This window comes from Oncorhynchus clarkii, chromosome 10 (genome assembly GCF_045791955.1).
Source record: "Oncorhynchus clarkii lewisi isolate Uvic-CL-2024 chromosome 10, UVic_Ocla_1.0, whole genome shotgun sequence".
In the NCBI taxonomy this organism is placed as follows: Eukaryota; Metazoa; Chordata; class Actinopteri; order Salmoniformes; family Salmonidae; genus Oncorhynchus; species Oncorhynchus clarkii.
Window position 1 is genome coordinate 57438951 of NC_092156.1, and position 25641 is coordinate 57464591.

The 25641-nt window shown below is 41.1% G+C and overlaps 2 protein-coding genes across 2 annotated transcripts; one reads left to right on the forward strand and one right to left on the reverse strand.

Moving 5' to 3' along the window:
• Positions 1–625: 625 nt before the first annotated feature.
• Positions 626–15261, reverse strand: LOC139418826 (uncharacterized). Its single transcript, XM_071168556.1, has 3 exons — positions 14863–15261; positions 8158–8472; positions 626–1706 (listed from the first exon to the last, which is right to left on the reverse strand). The coding sequence occupies exons 1-3, from the start codon at positions 14974–14976 to the stop codon at positions 1524–1526; spliced, it is 612 nt and encodes a 203-aa protein (XP_071024657.1). The 5' UTR covers positions 14977–15261; the 3' UTR covers positions 626–1523.
• A 4163-nt stretch (positions 15262–19424) lies between these two features.
• LOC139418827 (uncharacterized) lies at positions 19425–25641 on the forward strand. The gene is made up of 2 exons (XM_071168557.1): positions 19425–19763; positions 24442–25641. Exons 1-2 carry the CDS (start codon positions 19693–19695, stop codon positions 25145–25147), a joined length of 777 nt encoding a protein of 258 aa, XP_071024658.1. The 5' UTR covers positions 19425–19692; the 3' UTR covers positions 25148–25641.

Here is a 25641-nt window from a genome sequence, read left to right on the forward strand (position 1 = left end):
GTATCACATAAACCGCTGTCTTGAACCAGAAATCTACACTCCATTATCAAAGTGGATCCTGTAGCTGTCACCAACATTACATCTCATTTGTGGGATTGTTTTGGGATCCAGGGACCAGTTTACCAGAACATTTCATCCAGATCCAAAGGATCCCGTGTTGTATAAAATAATTTTTCCCTCTTCAGATTTGAAGTTTTAAGGCAATGCCAAACCAAATCTCTTACAATAACCACACTAAATGTTATAATCAAGATCACGCTGATATTAATGATCACATTAGATTTGGAAGGAATATTGCCATTCAGTTAACATGAAGGGAGAACAGCCCACTGGGCACAGATGTCAGTTGGATGTCTATTCCACGTTGGTTCAACGAAATGACGTGAAGTCAACGTCGATTCAACCAGTGTGTGTCAAGTGGGAGGAGACTAAATTAAATGTTCTGAAACACTGGCCGTAGTATGTCTGGAGTAGGCAAAAGGAAGGTCATGGTAGAATCCTTTGACTCTAGGCAGCAAAACCAGGCAGAGAACACATCTTGATACCAGGTGTAAACAGCAGAAATTCTTCAGTAATTCCTTAACTCGCATTTTGCTGCATCAAACCCTGTTGAATTACAAAGATGTTTTTTTTTTAATAGAATGTCAAGCTCTTGAATTGGAGATTTTAAATGGATTAAATCAAGTGGTGAAGAGTCAATCTATGTTCGTCAAAGGTCAAATAGAAGTTGCTTATATTTGTCCTATTCAAAGGTCAAATAGAAGTTGCTTATGTTTGTCCTATTCAAAGGTCAAATAGAAGTTGCTTATGTTTCTCCTATTCAAAGGTCAAATAGAAGTTTTTTATGTTCGTCCTGTATACGTGTGAGGTGTGAAATGGAAATGTGTTTTTTTGTATATCCCACTCCCCTTGAGACACGGCCAGGTATCGGCCATTATTGATGGAGACCCTGGAGCACTTAGGGTTAAGCGCCTTGCTCGAGCGCAGATCTACAGATTTTCTTCCACCTTGTCAGCTCGGGGATTCGAACTCACAGCCTTTCAGTTACTGGCCTAATGCTCTAACCACTAGGCTACCTGACACCCAGTGTCCTGTGTTTGTTAGCAGCAAGTGGAGCTACAGCGCTAGTATGTCTCGAATGACCAAAATTGCTTCAAAATCAACGCTTATGTCACACATTCTTGTGTCCATGTCACCACTGTGTATATTTATTAACTTTAACATATACTCTTCTCCCTCTCTTCACAGAATCTTTATACTTCCACTGGCTGTTGTCACTCTTTTCATTCTCTTCATTCCATCTCTCTCAGCCTTTCTGACTTCTCTGCATACCTCCTTTCTTCTTCCACGTCACATCCTTCCACCTCATCCTCTCAATCTGTTGACCTCTCTCTCTTTCTTTACAGCCGTACCTCTTTCTATATCTCTCTCTCTCTCCTCACCTCACCCCATCCCTCTCTTTCTTTGTCTTCCCTTCTCTCTCCTTCCTCACTCACAGGCTACCTCTCCCAATCTCTACTATCTCATCTCCGGGTCCTCCTCCCTCTTGCCCTCCCCCTCGTTCTGCGCTCCTTGGGGGCGGCTCCGTCGGGGTGCAGGGCCTTCAGGGTCTTGGAGGCGGCGAGCGTCCAGTGCTCCAGCTCGTTGAAGATGCGGTAGATCCAGAGCTTTAGCGCAAACGGGCTGCCGTTCACCGGACCATCTATCTACTCACGAGAGGGGGTGTAGAAGAAGAGAAAGGGAGGGGGAGAGAGAGAGGGTCAGGGAGGGACAGTCAGAGACAGAGAGTGAGAGCAGACAGAGTGAGGGAGAGGAAGAGAGAGAGAGAGCGAGGGATAGAGTGAGATGTGTTAGGACAGTGTTTCCCAATCTGTTCCCCGGAGATCCAGAGGGTTGTATATTTTTGTTCTAGCACACCCGGTTCGACTGGTGGACTAATCAATACCTGGTCAAACCCGGGGCGTGCCTCAGGAATAGATTAGGAAACACTGTACTAGAACATACGGCGTTGTATGAAATTATTGACACCCTTAATAAAGATGAGAGAACATGACTGTATAAAATAAATTATTAAAATACTGAGCTATATTGTATCTTTAAAAAAAATGGGAAAATAGATTATTTATAATAATACATTTGCTCAGAGACAGATTTTGTTTATCAAGTAATATTTCTTTTCAAAAAAGTAGGAGTTAAAATGATTGACACCTCTGTTCTCATTACCTCACCTTGTGACCATAACAGCACTGAAACTTCTTCTAAAATGTTTTATGAGTTGGAAAAAACATAGGGATCATAGACCATTCCTCATTGACATTCTTCGTCTGCACTTATAAACTGCCCTCTTCTATTCAAACCACAGGTTTTCAATGATATAGCAAGATGGCGCCGACAGACATGGCAGCTCTGCTTCTTGCTCCAAAACAACTTTGTAATATATATATTTTTTTACATTACATTATTAGCCCAGAATGCTTTTTGTGTTATTACATACAGCCAGAAATAACTTTTGGATATCAGAGCGGCGGTAACTCACCAGCATTACGACCAGGAATACAACTTTCCCGAATTGGATCCTTTGTTCGTACCCCCCAGGGCAATTGAACTTATCCCAGAGGCTGCTCCAAGACGCCGCCGGCGGAGAAGAGGTATTTGGAGTGGACTTCTAGAACCGACTCAGGAGGCGTGCACACCATCCACCGCTTGTGAGTATATTACTTGCTAATGTTCAGTCTCTGGACAATAAAGTAGACAAGCTCAGGGCGAGGATCTCCTTCCAGAGAGACATCAGGAACTATAACATGCTCTGTTTTACGGAATCATGGCTCTCTCGGGATATACTGTCTCCGTCCATACAGCCAGCTGGGTTCTCAGTACATTGCACAGACAGGAATAAAGAACTCTCTGGGAAGAAGAAGGGTGGTAGTGTATGTTTCATGATTAACTTCTCACGTGTGAATGTGATAACATTCAGAAACTCAAGTCCTTTTGTTCACCCGACCTAGAATACCTCACAATCAAATGCCGACTGTAAACCTCCCATGAGAATTCTCTTTGGTTATAGTCACAGACGTGTATATTCCCCCTCAAGCCGATACCCCAACAGCCTTCAAGGAACTACACTGGACTTTATTCAAACTGGAAACCACATATCCTGAGGCCCCATTTCTAGTACTTGGGGATTTTAACAAATCAAATTTGAGGAAAACACTACCGAAGTTCTATCAACACATTGACAGTAGTACTCACTCTGGTAAAACAAATGTTAATCCCCCTTTCGGAATGCCTACAAGGCCCTCCCCCGCACTCCCTTCGGCAAATCAGATCACAACTCCATTTTGCTCCTCCATTCCTATAGGCAGAAACTCAAACAGGAAGTACTTCAAGATTGTTTTGATCACGCGGACTGGAATATGTTCAGGGTAGCCTCTGAGAATAACATTGACATATAGATGGACGCGGTGACTGAGTTCATCAGGAAGTGTAGAGGGGATATTGTTCCCACTGTGACTATTAAAACCTACCCAAACCAGAAACCGTGGAAAAATGGCAGCATTTGCACAAAACTGAAAGCTCGAACCACCGCATTTAAGCATGGCAAGGTGACTGGGAATATGGTTGAATACAAACAGTGTAGTTATTCCCTTTGTAAGGCAATCAAACAGTAGAGAGACAAAGTGAGAGACAAAGTGGAGTTGCAAGGGTGGCAGGGTCTACAGACAATCACGGATTACATAGGGAAAATCAGCACGTCACGGACACCAAATGTCTTGCTCCCGGACAAGCTAAACACCTTCGCCCGCTTTGAGAATAGTGTCACCAACACAGCCCGCTCCCAAGGACTGTGGGTTCTCATTATCCATGGCCAACAAGAGTAAGACATTTAAGTGTGTTAACTCTCGCAAGGCTGCTGGCCCAGACAGTATCACTAGCTGCATCCTCAGAGCATGCACAGACCAGCAGGCTGGAGTGTTTACGGACATATTCAATCTCTCCCTATCCCAGTCTGATGTCCCCACTTGCTTCAAGATGTCCACTATTGGTCCTCTACCCAAGAAAGCAAAGGTAACTGAACTAAATTACTATCACCCCGTAGCACTCACTTCTATCCTCATGAAGTGCTTTGAGAGGCTAGTGATCATATCACCTCTACCTTACCTGATACCCTAGGCCCACTTCAATTTGCTTATCGCCCCAATAGATCTACAGACGTTGCAATTGCCATCACACTGCCCTATTCCATCTGGAAAAGAGGAATACTTACGTAATAATTCTGTTCATTGACTATAGCTCAGCCATCAAAACCATAGTACCCTCCAAGCTCATCATTAAGCTAAGTGCTTGGGTCTGAACCCTGCCCTGAACAACTGGGTATGGACTTCCTGACTGGCCGCCCCCAGATGGTGAAGGTAGGAAACAACACCTCCACTTCGCTGATCCTCAACACTGGGGCCCCACAAGGGTGCATGCTCAGCCCCCTCCTGTACACCCTGTTCACCCATGACTGCATGGCCACCCAAGCCTCCAACTCAATCATTAGGTTTTCAGTAAACACAACAGCATTAGGCCTGATTACCAACAATGACGTGAGAGCCGACAGGGAGGAGGTGAGGGCCCTGGTGGAGCGGTGCCAGGAAAACAACCTCTCCCTCAACGTCAACAAAATGACGGAGCTAATCATGGACTTCAGGAAACAGCAGAGGGTGCACGCCCCTATCCACATCGACAGGGCCGCAGTGGAGAAGGTGGAAAGCTTCAAGTTCCTCGGCGTACACATCACTGACAATCTGAAATGGTCCAGTGTGGTGAAGAAGGCGCCACCACCTGGTACGGCAACTGCACCGCCCGCAACCACAGGGCTCTCCAGAGGGTGGTGCAGTCTTCCCAACGCATCACCGGTGGCATACTGCCTGCCCTCCAGGACACCTACAGCACCCGATGTCACAGAAAGGCCAAAACAATCATCAAGAACATCAACCACCTGAGCCACAGCCTGTTCACACCGCTATCATCCAGACGTTCAAGTCAGTACAGGTGCATCAAAGCTGGGACAGAGAGACTGAAAAAAACAGCTTCTATCTCAAGGCCATCAAACTGTTAAATAGCCATCACTAGCCAGCTACCACCCGGTTACTCAACTCTGCACCTTAGAAGCTAAGGTCCGGAGACTGAGCTGGCCATTAGAATAATGTTGATTTTATGGCCAATTTAACAATTTATTTGTGGTTTTTGATGTGCACTTGGGGTTATTTTCTTGCTGGAAGATCCACTTGCGGCAAAGTTTCAGCCTCCTGGCAGAGGGAACCAAGTTTTTGGCTAAAATGTCCTGGTACTGGGTAAAGATCATGATGCCGTTGACCTTAACAAGGATCCCAGGACCAGTGGAAGCAAAATAGCCTCAGAACATCTAAGATACACAACCATATTTTACAGTAGGTATGGGATTATTTTCTGCTCATGCATTCTCATTTCGATGCCAACCCCATCACTGGTGTGCGTGGCCAAAGAGCTCTTCAAATGTCCAACAAATTGCCACTTGGATTAGAGCGCAGGTGCTTTGCTCAGATTACATGAGAATTACAGCGCCTTGCGAAAGTATTCGGCCCCCTTGAACTTTGCAACCTTTTGCCACATTTCAGGCTTCAAACATAAAGATATAAAACTGTATTTTTTTGTGATGAATCAACAACAAGTGGGACACAATCATGAAGTGGAACGACATTTATTGGATATTTCAAACTTTTTTAACAAATCAAAAACTGAAAAATTGGGCGTGCAAAATTATTCAGCCCCCTTAAGTTAATACTTTGTAGCGCCACCTTTTGCTGCAATTACAGCTGTAAGTCGCTTGGGGTATGTCTCTATCAGTTTTGCACATCGAGAGACTGAAATGTTTTCCCATTCCTCCTTGCAAAGCAGCTCGAGCTCAGTGAGGTTGGATGGAGAGCATTTGTGAACAGCAGTTTTCAGTTCTTTCCACAGATTCTCGATTGGATTCAGGTCTGGACTTTGACTTGGCCATTCTAACACCTGGATATGTTTATTTTTGAACCATTCCATTGTAGATTTTGCTTTATGTTTTGGATCATTGTCTTGTTGGAAGACAACAGACAACAACAAAAGACAACTGTCCCAGTCTCAGGTCTTTTGCAGACTCCATCAGGTTTTCTTCCAGAATGGTCCTGTATTTGGCTCCATCCATCTTCCCATCAATTTTAACCATCTTCCCTGTCCCTGCTGAAGAAAAGCAGGCCCAAACCATGATGCTGCCACCACCATGTTTGACAGTGGGGATGGTGTGTTCAGCTCTCTGCGCTTTTAACGGACATCTGAGACTATCACAGTGCAGGTGCATTTATACGGAGACTTGATTACACACAGGTGGATTGTATTTATCATCATTAGTCATTTAGGTCAACATTGGATCATTCAGAGATCCTCACTTGAACTTCTGGAGAGAGTTTGCTGCACTGAAAGTAAAGGGGCTGAATAATTTTGCACGCCCAATTTTTCAGTTTTTGATTTGTTAAAAAAAGTTTGAAATATCCAATAAATGTCGTTCCACTTCATGATTGTGTCCCACTTGTTGTTGATTCTTCACAAAAAAATACAGTTTTATATCTTTATGTTTGAAGCCTGAAATGTGGCAAAAGGTCGCAAAGTTCAAGGGGGCCGAATACCATCGCAAGGCACTGTAGGTCTTTGGCCACGCACACCAGTGCTGCAAGTAGATTTTCCAGGAAGACAATTACCCCAAGCACACATCAAAATCACATTGACTCGGTACCGGTACTCCCTCTATATAGCCTCGTTATTGTTATTTTATTGTTACTCTTTTTTTAATTCTTTTTTTAAAATGTAGTAAATCATTTCTTAACTCTTATTTTTCTTGAAACTGCATCATTGGGCTTGTAAGTAAGCATTTTACGGTAAGGTCTACCTACTCCTGTTGTATTCGGCATATGTGGCAAATAAAATGTGATTTGAATTGAAAATCCACAAGGAATTGGTTAATTAGCCATAAAATCCACATTTTGCAATGGCCATCTCAGTCTCAGGATTTGAAACCCATTGAAAACCTGTGGTGAAGATGTGTGGTTTGAATTGAATGGGTCAATCCGTAAGAGCACACAAAGGAAATCAAAGATCTGGAAGGATTCTGTATGGAGGTATGGTCTAAGATCCCTCCCAATGTGTTCTCCAGCTCATACTCTTTTTAAAAATTTTTTTGAAAAAGGTTAAGTGGTGTTAATGTCATAAGGTGAGGTTTTGAAAGGTATTGAAAAAGGGGTGTAAATAATTTTGACCCCTTTTTGAGAGAATTTTTAAAAACTTGTTAAACAAAATGTATTTTTCTAAGCAATTGTATTAGTATAAAATAATATAATTTCCCAATTTTGTGGAGCATACAATATAGCTCAGTGTTCGAATTACTTATTTTATACAGCCATTATTGCTCATCTTTATTAAGGGTGTCAATCATTTCGGACCCCACTGCATTTATACAGTACATGTAAACAACTGATTTGTCCTAACCGTATATAAATAATGAATAACAATCTATGATTAATAAACTATGTAATATAATCGGTTTGTTTATACTAGAAAGGACAGTCCTTACATAAACAGTTTTATAAGCTTATCATAAGTTGTTAACAAAAGCCTCATTTCTTCCTCTCCTCCTTGAACTCATCACTGATCTGAAATATTAGGGATATCTGAAAGCAAAATGTTTCTACCAGTCTTATCTGTCGTCTATACGTGGCCCTGGTTTAACACTAAAAAGGGAAATTAATATTGCCGCTACCTCGCTCTCCAACCAAGGTACATGAATTGAGGAAGTGAAGAGGAAATTCAGCAACTCTTGGAAGAGTGTCAGTTGATAAAATGCCATGTTATTGTTAAAACCAACATGTTTTGTCCCATAGCCTTCATCGGGGTTTACACTACATTATGTTCACCACACCAGCTATGTCAGATCAAGGATGACTTCCAAGTAGGATTTTACAGTTATTTTACAAGTATTGAAATGAGGCCTGCTGGGTCTACTGAGGGTTTCCAGTAGGTACTGTATATTAACCATTAGTGGGGCAAATTCAAAACTGACCCCAGATCAGTGTCTAGGGGCAACTTTACCATACACCGGTAATTCTGTACCTCAGTATTGTTCGGATCAGGAGTGAAGGCTGCAGTTCCAGCTCCGTCTGCCAGGAGGAGCCGTGTGCTCTCTAGCAGGTGCCCCAGCCGGTCCCTCACGGTTTTCTTCTGGCTCTCGTATTCGGTCCTGTTCCTGTCGTTTCCCACCCCCTCTTCCCGGCCAATGGCATGCTCCAGGAGGTTCCGGCACTGTTGCAGGGCGGAGTAGAGGCGCCACAACATGTCATTCGGCGAGAGCTGGGAGGAGAGTGGTGGCACGGTCACCAGGCGGTCCCCGCCGCTGGTGAGTTCCTCGGCGAACGTCTCCTTTTTTCTCTGAAGTGGGGAGTGAGGAGGAGTGTGGAGGTGGAGAGGAAGAAGAGGATGATAGGCGTGTAAAGAAAAAACACATTAGCAGCGTTTAAAAGTACGTTTCCATGACAGCCACCATGGACCACCATGGACACCACGTTTAACTGCTCCGGAGGCTGAGGTTGTCAGAATATGGACACCGTAGTAAATGGAAGCTGTGGCCATGAGAAATGTATATATGCATAAGTCAATCATTCCGAGTTAGCATTTAAACCAAACTGCTTGTGCAATGGTTGACGAAGTACAAAAGAGCTGACCTAAAGGACTGTGGCAGTAAAGAGCCTGTTTGCGCATTTTCCAATGGTAATCTAGCAATTTTCCCTGATGAGCAACAACTGGCAAATGTTTGAACCCTATTGTGGTTTGGATAACATCCGCCCTGGCCCCATTGGAACAGAGGTTAGTGGTTCAACTGGATAGCTGGTTCAACTACCAGAACCAACATTCCCCAACTTCACTCCAGGGGGACTTACAGGCAGGATGTGTGACATCATAGGTGTCGAGTGTGTGTGTGTGTGTGTGTGTGTGTGTGTGTGTGTGTGTGTGTGTGTGTGTGTGTGTGTGTGTGTGTGTGTGTGTGTGTGTGTGTGTGTGTGTTTGTGTGTGTGTGTGTGTGAGAGAGCGAGAGAGAGAGAGAGAGTGGGATTGGAAGTTATTATATTCTATTGCATCTAGATCAGAGTATAGTGAGAGAGCTGTGACTTCATTGAGTACCTGGCCCCCGGTCACGACATTATACCAAGGTGCTAACATTCTGACCACCGTGAAAATGATTCTGTGCCTGTGCGTTAGAATGATTACCGTGTAACATTGATCAGGCAGCTCTGCTTATGCAAGAGCAATGGTCAAGTAAATGTAAATGTGTATATAGGTTTGTAATAGGCAGCTAGAGAGGAAGCAGTGGAGTGAGCTATGAACTTTGAGGGATAGGCAGGCCTATATTGTATATTGCCTGTCTAGAGGGAGAGGCAAAGGTACAGCAAACCAGAGACAGCAAGCTCTTCACTGTCATGATCTATTACAATACATTATTACGAGTAATGACTGTGTGGTGATCGATAAGTTGAAAATCATTAGTATATTTGTGGGCTGTATCGTGAATAAATGCACATAAACTGCAAATGTATACAGTGGGGCAAACAAGTATTTAGTCAGCCACCAATTGTGCAAGTTATCCCACTTAAAAAGATGAGAGAGGCCTGTAATTTATCATAGGTACACTCAAAATGAGAAGAAAAAAATCCAGAAAATCACATTGTAGGACTTTTTATGAATTTATTTGCAAATTATGGTGGAAAATAGGTATTTGGTCAATAACAAAAGTTTATCTCAATACTTTGTTATATACCCTTTGTTGGCAAGAGGTTTTCACACACTGTTGCTGGTATTTTGGCCCATTCCTCCATGCAGATCTCCTCTAGAGCAGTGATGATTTGGGGCTGTTGCTGGGCAACACGGACTTTCAACTCCCTCCAAAGATTTTCTATGGGGTTGAGATCTGGAGACTGGCTAGGCCACTCCAGGACCTTGAAATGCTTCTTATGAAGCCACTCCTTTGTTGCCCAGGCGGTGTGTTTGGGATCATTGTCATGCTGAAAGACCCAGACACGTTTCATCTTCAATATCCTTGCTGATGGTAGGCTTTGCTACTTTGGTCCCAGCTCTCTGCAGGTCATTCACTAGGTCCCCCCGTGTGGTTCTGGGATTTTTGCTCACCGTTCTTGTGATCATTTTGACCCCACGGTGTGAGATCTTGCGTGGAGCCCCAGATCGAGGGAGATTATCAGTGGTCTTGTATGTCTTCCATTTCCTAATAATTGCTCCCACAGTTGATTTCTTCAAACCAAGCTGCTTATCTATTGCAGATTCAGTCTTCCCAGCCTGGTGCAGGTCTGCAATTTTGTTTCTGGTGTCCTTTGACAACTCTTTGGTCTTGGCCATAGTGGAGTGTGACTGTTTGAGGTTGTGGACAGGTGTCTTTTATACTGATAACAAGTTCAAACAGGTGCCATTAATACAGGTAACGAGTGGAGGACAGAGGAGCCTCTTAAAGAAGAAGTTACAGGTCTGTGAGAGCCAGAAATCTTGCTTGTTTGTAGGTGACCAAATACTTATTTTCCACCATAATTTGCAAATAAATTCATAAAAAATCCTACGATGTGATTTTCAGGATTTTTTTCCTCATTTTGTCTGTCATAGTTGAAGTGTACCTATGATGAAAATTACAGGCCTCTCTCATCTTTTTAAGTGGGAGAACTTGCACAATTGGTGGCTGACTAAATACTTTTTTGCCCCACTGTATATGTTGAGTAAAATATAAAAACATTTATATTTCTTTTTTATGTTATTTACTTTCAGTTTCAGTGTTAGGGACAGAAAGAAGCCCCATGTGTGGGAGGCTAGGAGACATGTATGTGTTGTATAGTTTTGTGTTTTTTGGGATGTCACTTGCACTGTGGGGAAGTAATGCATAAGGGCCAATTCCATGGTTACGTAATTACGCTTTGACTCTGATTTTTCTCTTAAAAATGTATGCCAAACCAAAACCATTGATTTCAAAGTTGAACAAACCATTTGATTCTATGCACAAGGACTAGTTTGAACAATTTACACAGAAAAGTTCACAAAATCACATATACTGGAAGAACTGTGCAGATGCAAAGTTTGGTAACAGAATTACAATAAAGTTTCCCTCGGATGTTTAAGCACATTATCCAAAAACTATCGTTTAATATTAAGTTGAAAATATTTCTGCAGAAATAATGGGGTGTCAGCTACGACATGACACTTTTGAGTTTGAAAAAACATATATTTTGGATATTGAACTACAGTACGTGAAATAGATTTACCTCCGGTAACAGAATTACATCATGGGTCCCTGATCTGTGGTGTTTACAGAAAGGCATAATTATGCATATGAATATCATTCCCTTCATGGTGATGTATCCTGAATAGCTACACAGGTAGAAATATGCAATATTCTTATTTTGCATATTTGGTTATTATTCTACACACTGGCTATTATTGTAATGAGCCCCCCCCCCCAAAAAAAAAAAATTCTGAACCAATCATAGATGTCTATGTTTCACAAATTTGAAAATCACAGTACAGCACATTAGAGTTCAGTACAGTACATATGTTCAGTACAATTCTGAACATTATACTGTACTCTACTCTAGTGTACTCTACTGTACTGAACTCTGCTGTGCTGTGCTGTACTGTGATGTCCAAACTTGTGAAACATAGACGTCTATGATTGGTTCAGATTTGGTCCAGCCATGGAAGTCCGGTGTTGGTGGGTGCTCAGTGGATGAGGATACTTGTTACTGTAAATGGAAAGAGGGTAGGGGGTAGGTGTCATGGTAGGTCTCAGGAGAGTGACATTAACTGGAGAGAGAGAGATACCACAGTGTGCCATCACAGCAGCAAGATTTGTGACCTGTTGCTACAAGAAAAGGGCAACCAGTGAAGAACAAACACCATTTTAAATACAACCCATATTCATGTTTATTTATTTTCCCTTTTGTACTTTAACCATTTGCACATCGTTGCAACACTGTATATATACATAATATGACATTTTAAATGTCTTTATTCTTTTGGAACTTCTGTGAGTGTAATGTTTACTGTTAATTTTTATTGTTTATTTCACTTTTGTTTATTATCTACTTCACTTGCTTTGGCAATGTTAACATATGTTTCCCATGCCAATAAAGCCCCTTGAATTGAATTGGATTGAGAGAGAGAGGCAGAGACAGAGAGCAGCAGAGAGGAAGCGTGAGAGGGAGGGGTTGTCCAGTCTTGCTTTGACCACCAGATGACAGAAAAGGGGAGAAAAAAAACAGTTATGAGCTAAACATAGCAGTAAACCAGTGAAAGGGAGGACAGTAGCAGGTGACCCAACTGTGGCTTGTGACTACTCTGATATTCCATGGTCGCCATTTCAATTGCAGTAATTCCATTACTACAATTTGGTAACAGAACTATACGTTTTAATCAACTAATAATTCATGAACAAACTTGATATCAATAAGAAAACTATAATGAATTGGTAGGTCTACCTTTACATGTTACTTCTGTGAACTTTCACTATCCTCCCTCCTCATGAGGGAGAGAAATTAGAAAATATCTTCAAGATATGTGGTTTTGGTAATGGAATTACAAGGCACACGACAATGTTTCTTAAACTTACCAAAATAATTTCTCCAAAACTAAATAGAAAAGTGTTGATATTAGTTGGCAGGGGTCTTTACTTCTGCATTGTTGTGTTTTGGTGTATCTCTATCTTTTTAAGATGTTAGATGCTGTCTAAGACCCCTTTTCCATCTGTTTGACCAGAAATAAAAGCCTTTGCTTATTCCTAATTTTTAGGATGGAAAATGGTTGAAAAATGTACATATGCCTTAATTTCTAACAAATATAGACTCTTGGCTTTCATTTGACACCCAATTTGACATGCTCCTATGAACTTTACATGTTGGTGTTCATGGGTCCGTTAAAATGGAAATGCCCTAAGGTGATGGGTCAGGTCATAGGTTAGGTTAGGTTTAAAGGTAGACTCAGCGAGATGACGTAGATGCACGAAGGGAACAGTAGTAGTGGGAACATTTTTGCAACAATCAGGAGCGTTGAAGCGCGAGGCTAAACTTCTCTGCTGTTTTGGTCCCGTAGCTACCACGTTGTAGCGCAAATATGATGTGTGACTGTGTATGAGCAAAGTCTTGCATCATGCTCATCTCAGTGGGCACGTTCGAGCTGATCATTTTTGTCAAGTTGGTGACAATCGTTGGTCACCACCTTTCAAATTGTGCTGCATTCTGGGGTTAAAAGTTGTCTGACTTGCGCCTGCCTACCTGTCGACTGCATGAACTTTACAAAAATCATGTGATCAAAGGGCATGAAGTTTTGACTGCAGTTGCTCTTCACCAACTTCATCCTGTAGTCACCTCCTGCATTGTGAAGGCTCTATTGTCAACCAATCATTAGGGTGTTCTTGTTTGACCCATGTGACCAAAAACAAGAACCAATTTGCCATGATTTCTGTATACAGTGGATATATCAAATAAATGTGATATTTGAGGCTCTCTCACTCTCTACTTTATTGTACAATGTGTACACACACAATATTATATTATGATTTCAGTCTGTGTGATATGGGGTTTAGATACATATTTATTTCAAAATTATAAAGAAAACATTTTATAATCAATGGCAACACTGTCATGTTGATTTGAGCCTTGCTGTTGGAAAAACACATTAATGTCCTATTTTCATTTGTCGCAGATGCACCTCCCCTGCCTTACTCCTCGACTTGCATCTACTGTCGAATGCTTTAGCCTTACAACTCAAACACGCCCAATATGGTGCTGTTTGTGGCAATGTCATCTTGCTGAGTCTACCTTTCAGTTATAAAGTCAATCTCAATGTGAACCATCAGATTCAAAAGCTTGAAACCACTGTAAAAAAAGATTGAAACCCCCATTTGATTTTTGCCCCCATTTTTTTTGTTTTTTAACTGAACATAATTCATTAAGGTTTTTATTTTAGTTAGTCTTGGTGTCAAAGATAATAATTTCAGTAAAGTTGTAGTTTTTCAAAAGGGGTTGTTCAATATTTTACTTCGGTAAAAAAAAAAAAACATATATAGTTTCACACGTCTTTTTTTTTTACTATAACCTTATCACACGTTTTTTTTTATTTTTACTATTACCTTAGTAGAGACCTTATTGCCTAATAGGCTATTGGGGTGGTGATTCAAAAGCATTGTCTTATAGTTAGTTGGGTGATAGATAACGGTTACATTCGTAACCGCTTCCCTTCCTCCCAGCAAAGAGCCCGAGTCCGCAGGTTGAGGTGTGTGCGCATTGGAGGTGGATTTATCTGGCTATTTGGCGGGAAATGAAGAATACTGTGATCATTGGCACCCCGTCATTCACATAGTGTCATTCATTGAGTGAAAAAGCGATGCACATGGAAAAACGTGCATGTCCGGACATCGACCCGTGCGCCAGAAAATCGCCTACCTCTGTCATTGTTTTTATATGGGGCGTGCATGACTATTCACATATTCACTCCCCCTCCCTATATCTAGCTACACTCCTGGACCACCAGTCCTGGATCGGATGCCACACACACACACACACACACACACACAACCAATCAATACATGTCCATGCATCCATACATTTCCATATCCTAGTCTTCCATATCCCTTGCATAGGCTTGAATACTGGCCAAATTACATGTTTTGTCAAGTACCCAGTAGGCCTAATAACAGGTTAATAATTGCGAAGCAAAATGCATTAGCCTGTCCAGACTTCACCCACTCCAGGCTGCACTCGAATACATACTTACATACAGTTCCAATAAGAGGGTGCATTCATGGTGCAACTGCTCAGCAACAGCAGCTGCCCTCGCAGTTCGAGACTGTTCCGAAACAGTCCCTCTTCTTGTCCGTGTCCCTGACATATTCAGTAAAGAAGCAACAGACAGGCACCGGATAGCGTTAACGTTTTTTTTTTTTTTTACCTTCTCTTATGTCTACTAGTTTTCCTGTTTCATATTCCTTAAAGATAGACAGCCAACAGGAAGCGCGTCTCGGCCTTTCCTCACGCTGTAACCAAGCCACTTAATTAATGACCTTTCTGAAAACGAATTCCTTCCCTAACTTCCACAACTTTACCCCCTTGTGTTACTATGTTACAGTATTAATGTCCTTGTCTAGTGCCACTCCTCCCCTTCCTTCCCTTGGGTGGTTTATGTCAGGCAGGCATGTGGAATTTAACGGGAGAACTAAAGCGGAGGCGTGTGAATGGGAGGAGTCGCACGTTGGTGAACTATTATTTATACATGAAGAGTTTAAACGAATTAGCTTGACAGAATTACGAATCCATTCACCAGGACTAGTGATGTGTTGATTTTCTAGTCGTTACTAGGAAAGTCGGAAATGTCAGACTTGCTAATTGCGTTCTACCAGGTAGCAAGTATGACGATTCCGATTTTCCTAGTTCCTACTAGCACATCATTGTGGTATAGGCTATATCAGGGGAAAGTCCTCAAAGCAGCAGTTTACTGCATAAAAAAAATAATAAATCAGCTGATTTGATGATCAAGTATAGTTTTATTATTAGGTTATTGTCTGGCTCTATAGTTATTGCTTGTCAATAACCGGAAAATGGGGTTATAACCAAATCATAGGCTAATATGCATATGCCTAGAAAATAGCAACATTTCTAAACAGTTGAGTGCGTGTTTTTTTTTTACATTTCCCTAAATTTTCTATACTGTTGCACTTTCAGGATTAGTAACATTGTTGTAGATCGCGGGGGATAGAGGGAGCCTGTTGTATATACTGAATTATTACGAGGGCTAAAAAGGGCTGGTGTGGTATGTCTGTAAACATCTAAAATGCGTTGGCATTAATAGCCTACAGCCAGAAACAAACAAATAACTTTTAAATGAAAGACGATAAATAGTTTAGAATAATGTAACAGTTGATTATGTCATTTTGTTAGGACCAGTGTGAAATCAACATTATATTATATTGAAGCCTTGGGCGTGAAATATAACACCTTGAGCTATATATGAGGTGTACTATTTCTGTGTAATTCAAAAGCTAAAATCACGCTAAACCAGTTCAATTGGAATTTTAGAGGATTAAATGTATTAACAAAAATGTCAGACGTTTTTCTTCCAAAATGTCAATATATATTTTTGGTCTAGATTGGCAACATTCAGGTATGTTCCAAAGTGAAATACCACTCCGATACTCAGGGTGGCATAGTGTCCACTTCAAACAGTGAAGCCATTTTGACTCATACATGCGCTTTCCTTATTAGCGTCACGGCAGCAACTTTAGCGTACCAACAACAACATTGACTTCCGGTGTTTCGATTTTACCTTCAAAATCAAAGTCTGCAGTAAAACGCTATGTGTATGATACAAAATCAATCCGTTAATAACATTACGTTTCTTATGTATAACTACATCAGAGAAAAATCTAAACTTGTGACTATTTACCCATGCAACAGAACATAGCAATTCACTATATATGGGAATACATATTGGACTGTAGAGGAAAACGTTTACTTCCAGTCTCGTTTACGTTTACTTCCAAAAAGCTAAATCATAAAAAGTGTTGCTGGACTTTTACTGTGATCAAACAGCTTAAAATGGGGTGCCTGGACACTATACAGTTAAAATATAACACCATGACATAGGACGCATACAGTATACTGTCATACCTTATAATGTAAAAGACACATATCTTAATCTTCCTTCTGGGGTTACACTTTAGAAGAAATACAACATACAATATGTTTATTCAAAAAGTCAAGAGAGATGCAAGTAAATTTGGTCCAAAAAAAGTATACTTTATTCATAAGAAATATCACATTGACATGAACTAATACAATTGATCATCAACAGTTACAACTTTGAAATGAGTTTCAAGTTTTTGTCACGTGCACACGTAAAGTGAAGTGCTGACTTGCTAGCTCTTTCCCAAAAATGTCGATTTTCTTTAAAACACACGAGAAATAAGAAAAACACGAGAAAGTAAGCTATATACAGGGTCAGTACCAGGGACACTGGAGTGGTTAAGGTAGATATGTACATGTAGGCAGGAGTAAGGAGAAAGTGACTGGTAGCAGGATAAATAATAACATATCAACATAGCAGCAGTATAAAGGCACCCTCATACTAGGTTCGGTTTGCTTCTATCAGAACTCGGCTAGGCAACGCGAACGTGTGTGCCTCGCATATTCCCTTAAAAATACATTTGTTTGTAAAACGAGAAGAAAAATGGCAATATTACGGTTTGTCCCTCTTGAGAAGACGTGGCAATAACATAGCCATAACACTTCCTCAAAATATTTCTAATCGATCAAAGATAAATACAGGCTTTAGTGGTGGGTGTGCTGGTGTGTGCATGCATGGTGATGAGTGTGTATGTCTATGTGTGTCGGTGTCAGTGTGTGTGCAGGAGAGTCAGTACATGCATGTGTGAGTGTGTGGGTAGAGACCCGTGAGTGGCATATAGTGCAGATTGTCAGTGCAGATAGACCGTGGGTGAGGATGGCCAGCTATTTTCTAGCTGTTCAAAAGTCTCAGTGCCTGTTGTCACCATTATATTCAATGAACCTGATATATACACATACTTACATAACATTTAATGCAATAATCTTTTTTTCTGATAATTCCTACAAAATCTCATGTTGTTGTGAATGAATTCATTGATGTTATCTCCAAATAGGACTGCTTAAGTGAACACACACACACACACACACAACTTCCATCTACTCCTCTCTTCACCATGCGGAGCAGCACCTAGACCAAACCCTTAACCTACCCTTTACCCTAAACCGGGTTTGTATCCTAACCCCAATCCCACCCCTTACCCTAAACCGGGTTCGTATCCAAATCCCAACCCTACCCTCCCCATACATCACTATTTGCCTTCTTTGAGCCCACCCCTGTCTTTATTCATGTTTTGTATAGTCTGATGTTTTGTTTTGACTCCTACTTTGTTCTTTTTCTTTTCATTTCTATAATTGTGAAGTGACTTTGGGTCCTTGAAAAGCACCAAGTCCCATGTATTACCATCTACCTGAGCTTTGAAATTCCCACAATGATTAGAACATTCATATTTCAGAACAATGTCCACAACCTTGCCATGTAATGCCAAATACTGTAGAGACATTTCTGTAGTGAGTGAAGAATGTCTTCCAGTTCCTTCTCATACTGCTTTATGGAGTCCATTATTTTAACACTCATTGTAATACTATTGCAATCACATTACTTTCTTTTTCATGTTTATAGCTATGGCCATCCAATTTGCTATCAAATGTACAGGTATTATAAAAAAAAATGTAAACACCACCAATTGCGTGATATTCTAGGTACCTTAAGCAGAACATTATCCTCTCAGAACAGAAATTCTTTGACTGTTGGCACATCAACACAACGTGATCCTCCAAATGAGATTTTATAAGATCAAGGTACACATCCATTTAGTGTTGTGTGGGTGTGTGCGTGCGTGGTGATGAGTGTGCATGTGTGTGTGTTTATATGTGTGCTGGTGTCAGTGTGTGCGCAGGAGTGTCTGTGTAGGCGTATGTGACTGTGTGGGTAGAGACCCGTGAGTGGCAAGTAGTCAGTAGAGATAGACAGTGGGTCAGGCTGGGCAGCCATTGCCTAGTTTTTCAAAAGTCTCAGTGCCTGGAGTTATTGGCTGTTCAAAAGTATCAGTGCTTGGGGATAGAAGCTGTCTCGGAGCCTGTTGGTCCGAGACCCAATGCTCCGGTATCGCCTATATGATCCATGAATCAGTCCAAAACCCAAGTCCAAGAGGCAAACCTTTTGATTAAAAAAATAAACAAATAATAATAATAATACAAATACATAAAACAGCTTTTGATTGATTGCGACCAAGGTGGGTTTAAGAAAATTGTTGGAAGGCATAGCATATTTGGGGTAACATAAACCTATAGCAATATGATTTTACTAGGATACTGCCTCACTTTTAATAATAGTTTTCACTCTATAAGCCAATATGTAATTTATAGGCCTATAGTGTATTGCATTGGAACCAATGGTGTGGGTAGAGTAGAACGTGTGGCTGGGCATATAGACCCAAATATAGATTCTACAGATACCAGTGAAGAGTCCCAATCCCACTTTTACTTCGGCACGTAGAATAGTTCTCTATAAACCAATATGTATTTCATATACAGTGTTGCATTGTTTTAAAACACAAATTAAATGCAAATATCACTTAATTATGAACACATGAGTTATTGTTAATTATTGTTTAGACAATTATTGCCCATATATCATGAATAAATACAGGTTACGGGCTCTTTTATACTATTACGTGGGGAACTTTTATTTATTTGGAATATTTTCGAAATTCCGTGACCCAGAAGTACTTTTTTATTGTTGCGGACACTTTCTTTTGGATTAGCAAATTGTAGCTACACCAACAATAGAAATACAACAATTCATAAATGTATTGAGCAACAAACATCTTCATACGGATCATAACTGCCAGTTCAATCAAACATAAAACGCAGACCGCAATTTGTGACTGGATTAAGGCGAAACAAGGACGAAGAGAGAGACAAATATAGCTACTAGCTAACGTTGCGTTAGCCTGTTAACGCAAAGGCTAAGCAGCAAGTTGACATGAATTCTCTCGTCGGCTATGGCGTGTCCTCTGATTCTGACAGCGATGGGGACATTGTAAACAACAAGAAGTAAGTTACAATTCAGGAATACAATTTAGAAAACCTTTGTTTGTGGAAGATGAATTGAAAAGATTGACGTGTGTTTCATAGAGCTCGCCAGTTTGTAGTCCTAAAACCCGGAAATTAGTTACCTGGTTCGTTCAGCAATCCCTATGGGGAAAGAATAGGGTTTGGGGAGAAATGCAGAAAATAAGGTCTGAGGTTAACACAGGTTTAGGAGATCTTATATGTTTTGTTCTATGAGATAATATCGGTTAGTTTGATTTAATTTAACCTTTATTTGATCAGGAAGTCATATTGAGACCAAGCTCTCTTTTACAGATGAGCCCTGAATTGCACAAATGACAGAAAATACACACATCAATCAACATATAAACTTCAAAAAAACAAGCAGAAAGAAAAACACGGTCATAAAAAATAAACACATTCATTTGTACTAAGGTCCTCAATCATCTCTCTGAATTGTGCTAGAGGCACCAACACAACACATTTAAGAACATTTGGTATACTGTTCAACAAATAAGGTGCAAGAAAACTATACTTTTAATTTACCAGGTAAATTGACTGAGAACACGTTCTCATTTGCAGCAACGACCTGGGGAATAGTTACAATGAATAGTTACAATGGGTGAATGAGCCAATTGTAAACTGGGGATTATTAGGTGACCGTGATGGTTTGAGGGCCAGATTGGAAATTTAGCCAGGACACCGGGGTTAACACCCCTATGATAAGTGCCATGGGATCTTTAATGACCTCAGAGAGTCAGGACACCTGTTTAACGTTCCATCTGAAAGACGGCACCCTACACCAATCACTGCCCTGGGGCATTGGGATATTTTTTTAGACCAGAGGAAAGAGTGCCTCCTACTGGCCCTCCAACACCACTTCCAGCAGCATCTGGTCTCCCATCCAGGAACTGACCAGTACCAACCCTGCTTGGCTTCAGAAGCAAGCCAGCAGTGGTATGCAGGGTGGTATGATGGCATGCAGCTGATTTACATAACTGATTTACATAACTCAGAGACCCAAGGAATTTCCAGTTAGCCATCCCTGAGACCCAGTGTGGTAACTCGTATGTCTAAAGTTGAGTAAAGAAATTGGGTACAGTGGGACTTATTGTAAAATAGCTTTATGAATTAAAACATAGCAATCTATCAACCTACGTGGCATAAAAGAGGGCCGACCAACTTTCTGGTAGAGAATGCAGTGATGAGTCCTACAATTGTTGGCCATAATTAATGTGCTACGACAAACTGCATCTAACGGCTTTAGTGACGTGGCCGCTGTGTTCCTAGTATAGAGGATGCTGCCATAGTCTAGGGCTGATAGGAACGTGGACTGAATAATCAGTTTTCTACTCCTTAGCGAGAGGCAGCAACTTCTTCTATCGAAGAAGCTAATTTTTATTCCCAGCTTCTTAACTAACTTGGCAATGTGCTTTTTAAAAGAGAGCTTTTCATCTATTCAGATGCACAGACATTTGTAAGCAGGGACACGATCAATATGGACACCATCCAAAAGTACACATGCTTAGATCATGCGCTCTAGAGAAAAATGTATACTTAGTTTTACCTGCATTCAGTACTCATTTCAGGTCAATAAAGTTTTTCTATAATACAATGATGGCAGACTGTAGTTCAAATAGAGCCTGCTCAACTGTGGGGGCATTAGAGTACACAACAGTATCATTGGCATATCAGGTTGCAATTTAAGGTAAACAGTAAAAAGTACAGGACCCAAAATTGACCGCTGCGGGACACCTTTTTTAACATCCAGGAAACCTGATTCAACACCATCAGTAGATACACATTGAATCTGTCAAGTCATTTTTTTAAATAGCTACAGTTACTGGTCTAGGCCAATTGAGGAAAGCCTCTGAATTAGCAGTGAGTGATCAACTGTATCGAAAGCCCTTGACAGGTCAATGAAGAGGTCATCTCAATGTTGCCTTTTACCCATACAGTTAACCGCTAAAATATTTGAATCCTTTATTCATTCTCAGCTAAGATCTTTCTTATCTTTGAAATGTATTCTAAATGTACACTACCGGTTAGAAGTTTTAGAACACCTACTCATATTTATTTATCTTGCTCTTTTGCACCCCAGTATCTCTACTTGCACATTTGTATGTATGTGTGTGTGTGTGTGTGTGTGTGTGTGTGTGTGTGTGTGTATATATATTGTGTGTATGTATGTATATATATATATATATATATATATATATATATATTTATATATATATATTCTGCACATCTACCATTCCAGTGTTTAATTGCTATATTGTAATTATTTTGCCACCATGGGCTATTTATTGCCTTACCTCCCTTATCCTACCCCAGTTGCACATACTGTGTATAGACTTTTTCTACTGTATTATTGACTGTATGTTTGTTTATTCCATGTGTAACTCTGTGTTGTTGTATGTGTCGAACTGCTTTGCCTTATCTTGGCCAGGTCGCAATTGCAAATGAGAACTTGTTTTCAACTAGCCTACCTGGTTAAATAAAGGTGAAATAAAAATAAAAAAATCAAGTTTATTTTATTTTATTTGAATTATTTTCTACATTGTAGAATAATAGTGAAGACATCAAAACTATGAAATAACACAAATGGAACCATAAAATATTTTACATTTGAGATTCTTCAAATAGCCACCCTTTGCCTTGATGACAGCTTTGCACACTCCTGGCATTCTCTCAACCAGCTTCATGAGGTAGTCACCTGGAATGCATTTCAAATAACAGGTGTACCTTATAAAAGTTACTTTGTGGAAGTCCTTTCCTTAATGCGTTTGAGCCAATCAGTTGTGTTGTGACAAGGTAGGGGGGTATACATAAGATAGCCCTATTTGGTAAAAGACCAAGTTCATATTATGACAGGGACAGCTCAAATAAGCTAAGAGAAACGACAGTCCATCATTACTTTAAGACATGAAGATCAGTCTATTCCTGGAAAATGTCAAGAACTTTAAAAGGTTCTTCAAGTGCAGTCGCAAAAACCATCAAGCTCTATTATGAATCTGGCTCTCATGAGGACTGCCACAGGAAAGGAAGACCCAGAGTTACCTCTGCTGCAGAGGATAAGTTCATTAGAGGTACCAGCCTCATAAATTGCAGCCCAAATAAATGCTTCACAGAGTTAAAGTGACAAACACATCTCAACATCAACTGTTCAGAGGAGACTGTGTGAATCAGGCCTTCATGGTCAAATTGCTGAAAAGAAACCACTACTAAAGGACACTAATAATAAGAAGAGACTTGCTTGGGCCAAGAAACACAAGCAATGGACATTAGACTGGTGAAAATGTGTCCTTTGGTTTGGAATCCAAGTATGAGATTTTTGGTTCCAACCGGCGTGTCTTTGTGAGACACTGTGTGGGTGAATGGATGATCTCAGCATGTGTATTCCCCACCGTGAAGCATGGAGGAGGAGGTGTTATGGTGTGGGGGTGCTTTGCTGGTGACACTGTGATTTATTTACAATTCAAGGCACACTTAACCAGCATGGCTACCACAGCATTCTGCAGCAATACGCCATCCCATCTGGTTTGGGCTTAGTCGGACTATAATTTGTTGACAGGTTAATCGTCGAGTCAGCTTGAGGCTGGCAGAGGGAAAAGCAGTCAATTGACTGACCAGGGTCAATTAACCAACTGTTTCTCTCAAATAAAAAGCCTGCTGAGATGATACAATTATAATTAAAAGCATCACTTATCCCATTCTTCCCAGTTACGATACCAGAGTCAGACAGAACTTGCTTAGGCAGGGAAGAAGAAGAATTGTTATGCTTCAGTGCATTTACTGTTTTTCCCAAATTTTGAAGGATCACCAGCCGAGTCAGAGATGGATGTTAAAAGGTAGCTTTGATTTAGCTTTCTTAATCACGATAGTACATCTGTCTCGGAATTCTGAAAGTTTGCCAGGCCACTGTAGAGTCACTTTTCCTTGCTTTAGCCCAGGCCCGATTTCTCATCTGAATGAGTTCAGATAGATCTAACCTTTGGTTTTCTTCGGAGCTATCTTTGACTCTAAATGGCTTTTAAAGGGGGTGTGTTTATTTGTCAGAGGAATGCATATAGAGGATACATTTTCTAGAGCCAATTCTGGGTCAGGAATACAGGAGACAGTGGCGAAATCAGAGGAGAACATGCTATGTAAAACCCCTTTAGGGGAGAACTTATTTTTAAAAATCTTAATTAAACAATGATTAGTATTTTGCTGTTTCTGATCTCAAATGCATACTCCACTAGTCAAATATTAGTTAACGTTACCTTTATGAATTATGACTCCTTTGTGCTTTATGCTTGTTTTGATTACATAAATGTTTCAAAATGGACAAAAAAGTGACGTTAGCTGATAAAGATTATGTCAAAACGTACAAGATCTCCCTAAGCCTGTGTTTACCACAGACCTTATTTTCGGCAGTTAACCAGAAACCCTCCAAAAACTCCATTCATTTTCCCATGGGCTTTGTCCAATGAACCATGAGTTGGTGCCTACAAAAAGATGCCATTACTATTGTTCTCTATGGGGAGGAGTGTTGTGATTGGTCTTGCTACCCAAACCAGATACGATTTCCTCTTACAGTCAAATTAAATATTTCCAGATTGAGAAGTCCTTGAAATATTTTTTGGGATAACACTACAGCTAGTATACCAGTCCATTTATACATGTTTTGTCTTTGAAGGACTGAGAGCAAGGTGGATGGAGAGACCCAGAAGAAGGGCCGCAATTTCCTCCTAGAGTCCGGGTCAGCCTCCAGTGAGTCGGACTGTGACTCCAACCCAGAGGAAGAGGTGAACCCTGTATCTCAACTACAACCAAAACGCCCTCCTCCTTCCTGTATGGGACCCCCCTCAGAGTCCCGTACCCCTCTCCTCCCCGCACCCCCTAGCTCCCTCTCCCACAAACTCCCCCCTCCCCCCCTCGGGGCCTCGTCCAAGAGTGGCGTATTCGCCAACCCCTTCAAGGCTCAAGCCGACCAGAAGCTCAACGTCTTGCAGAAGCATGTCCCTCTCACAGTGCAGGCCCGGCCCTCCCAGATAGGGGGCAAGAGGATGTGTGTGGCGTACAGGAAGGACGGACGCTGCAGGTTCGGGATCAAATGCAAGTTTGCCCACGACAGCGATCTCCAGAGCTCCATCATTCCCAATGACTATGACCCCCCTGAGGATGACGTTCCCGGATCGCACCAAGCTGACCCCAACGCAGGAGGCTCTTCATACATGGGCCGCCAGAACTTTCACCACATCCAGGGAGGAGACCCTGAAGAGGAGGAGGGTCAGCAGTCTAGGAAGAGGAGAGTAGGGCTGAGTAACACCCTAGTGCCTCCTAAAAGGGCGTTGAAGAATTATGCTATGCAGAGGAAGAGAGAACAGGTCAATTTGAACTGAGCGACTTGCACAGGAATACTGTCAGCAGCAATACACTTTGTGTGTGTGTGTGTGTGTGTGTGTGTGTGTGTGTGTGTGTGTGTGTGTGTGTGTGTGTGTGTGTGTGTGTATACGCTCACATTGTTTTAGTGTGTGACAAGAGAAAATGGGAACATGTTCCAATTTTGTACCCCCCCCCCCCCCCATGGATGTAAAAGGAATGGACTGGTGTAAAATATGGTTTAAACTTCTCCCTACCCATGCTTACGAGTGAGCAAGTGCAAACTAATCAGACGACAGCCAGAGAGTATTCTATACACCGCTTGTCAGTATGCAAGATAGGATAACTATACCACACTTCCAAACCTCTGTTCAGTCCAGTACATGTACTTCAGATTGGTAGTTTGTACATGGAGTTTTTGTAGTTTCATTGAAAACGTATTTATTTTGGAAGAACCTGTCCATTGGAAATATCAGCTACATTTTATCATTGTTAAATAAATGCTTTAAATGTT

Bases quoted from the DNA above. Each gene is read 5' to 3' on its own strand.
- LOC139418826 (XM_071168556.1), bottom strand. From the start codon at position 14,976: ATGTCAGGGACACGGACAAGAAGAGGGACTGTTTCGGAACAGTCTCGA. The intron at 8,473-14,862 runs GTAAGTATGTAT...TCCCCACTTCAG, and splicing joins CCCTCTTATTGGAACTGTAT to AGAAAAAAGGAGACGTTCGC. The intron at 1,707-8,157 runs GTACAGAATTAC...TCTCGTGAGTAG, and splicing joins CTGATCCGAACAATACTGAG to ATAGATGGTCCGGTGAACGG.
- LOC139418827 (XM_071168557.1), top strand. From the start codon at position 19,693: ATGAATTCTCTCGTCGGCTATGGCGTGTCCTCTGATTCTGACAGCGAT. The intron at 19,764-24,441 runs GTAAGTTACAAT...TTGTCTTTGAAG, and splicing joins GACATTGTAAACAACAAGAA to GACTGAGAGCAAGGTGGATG.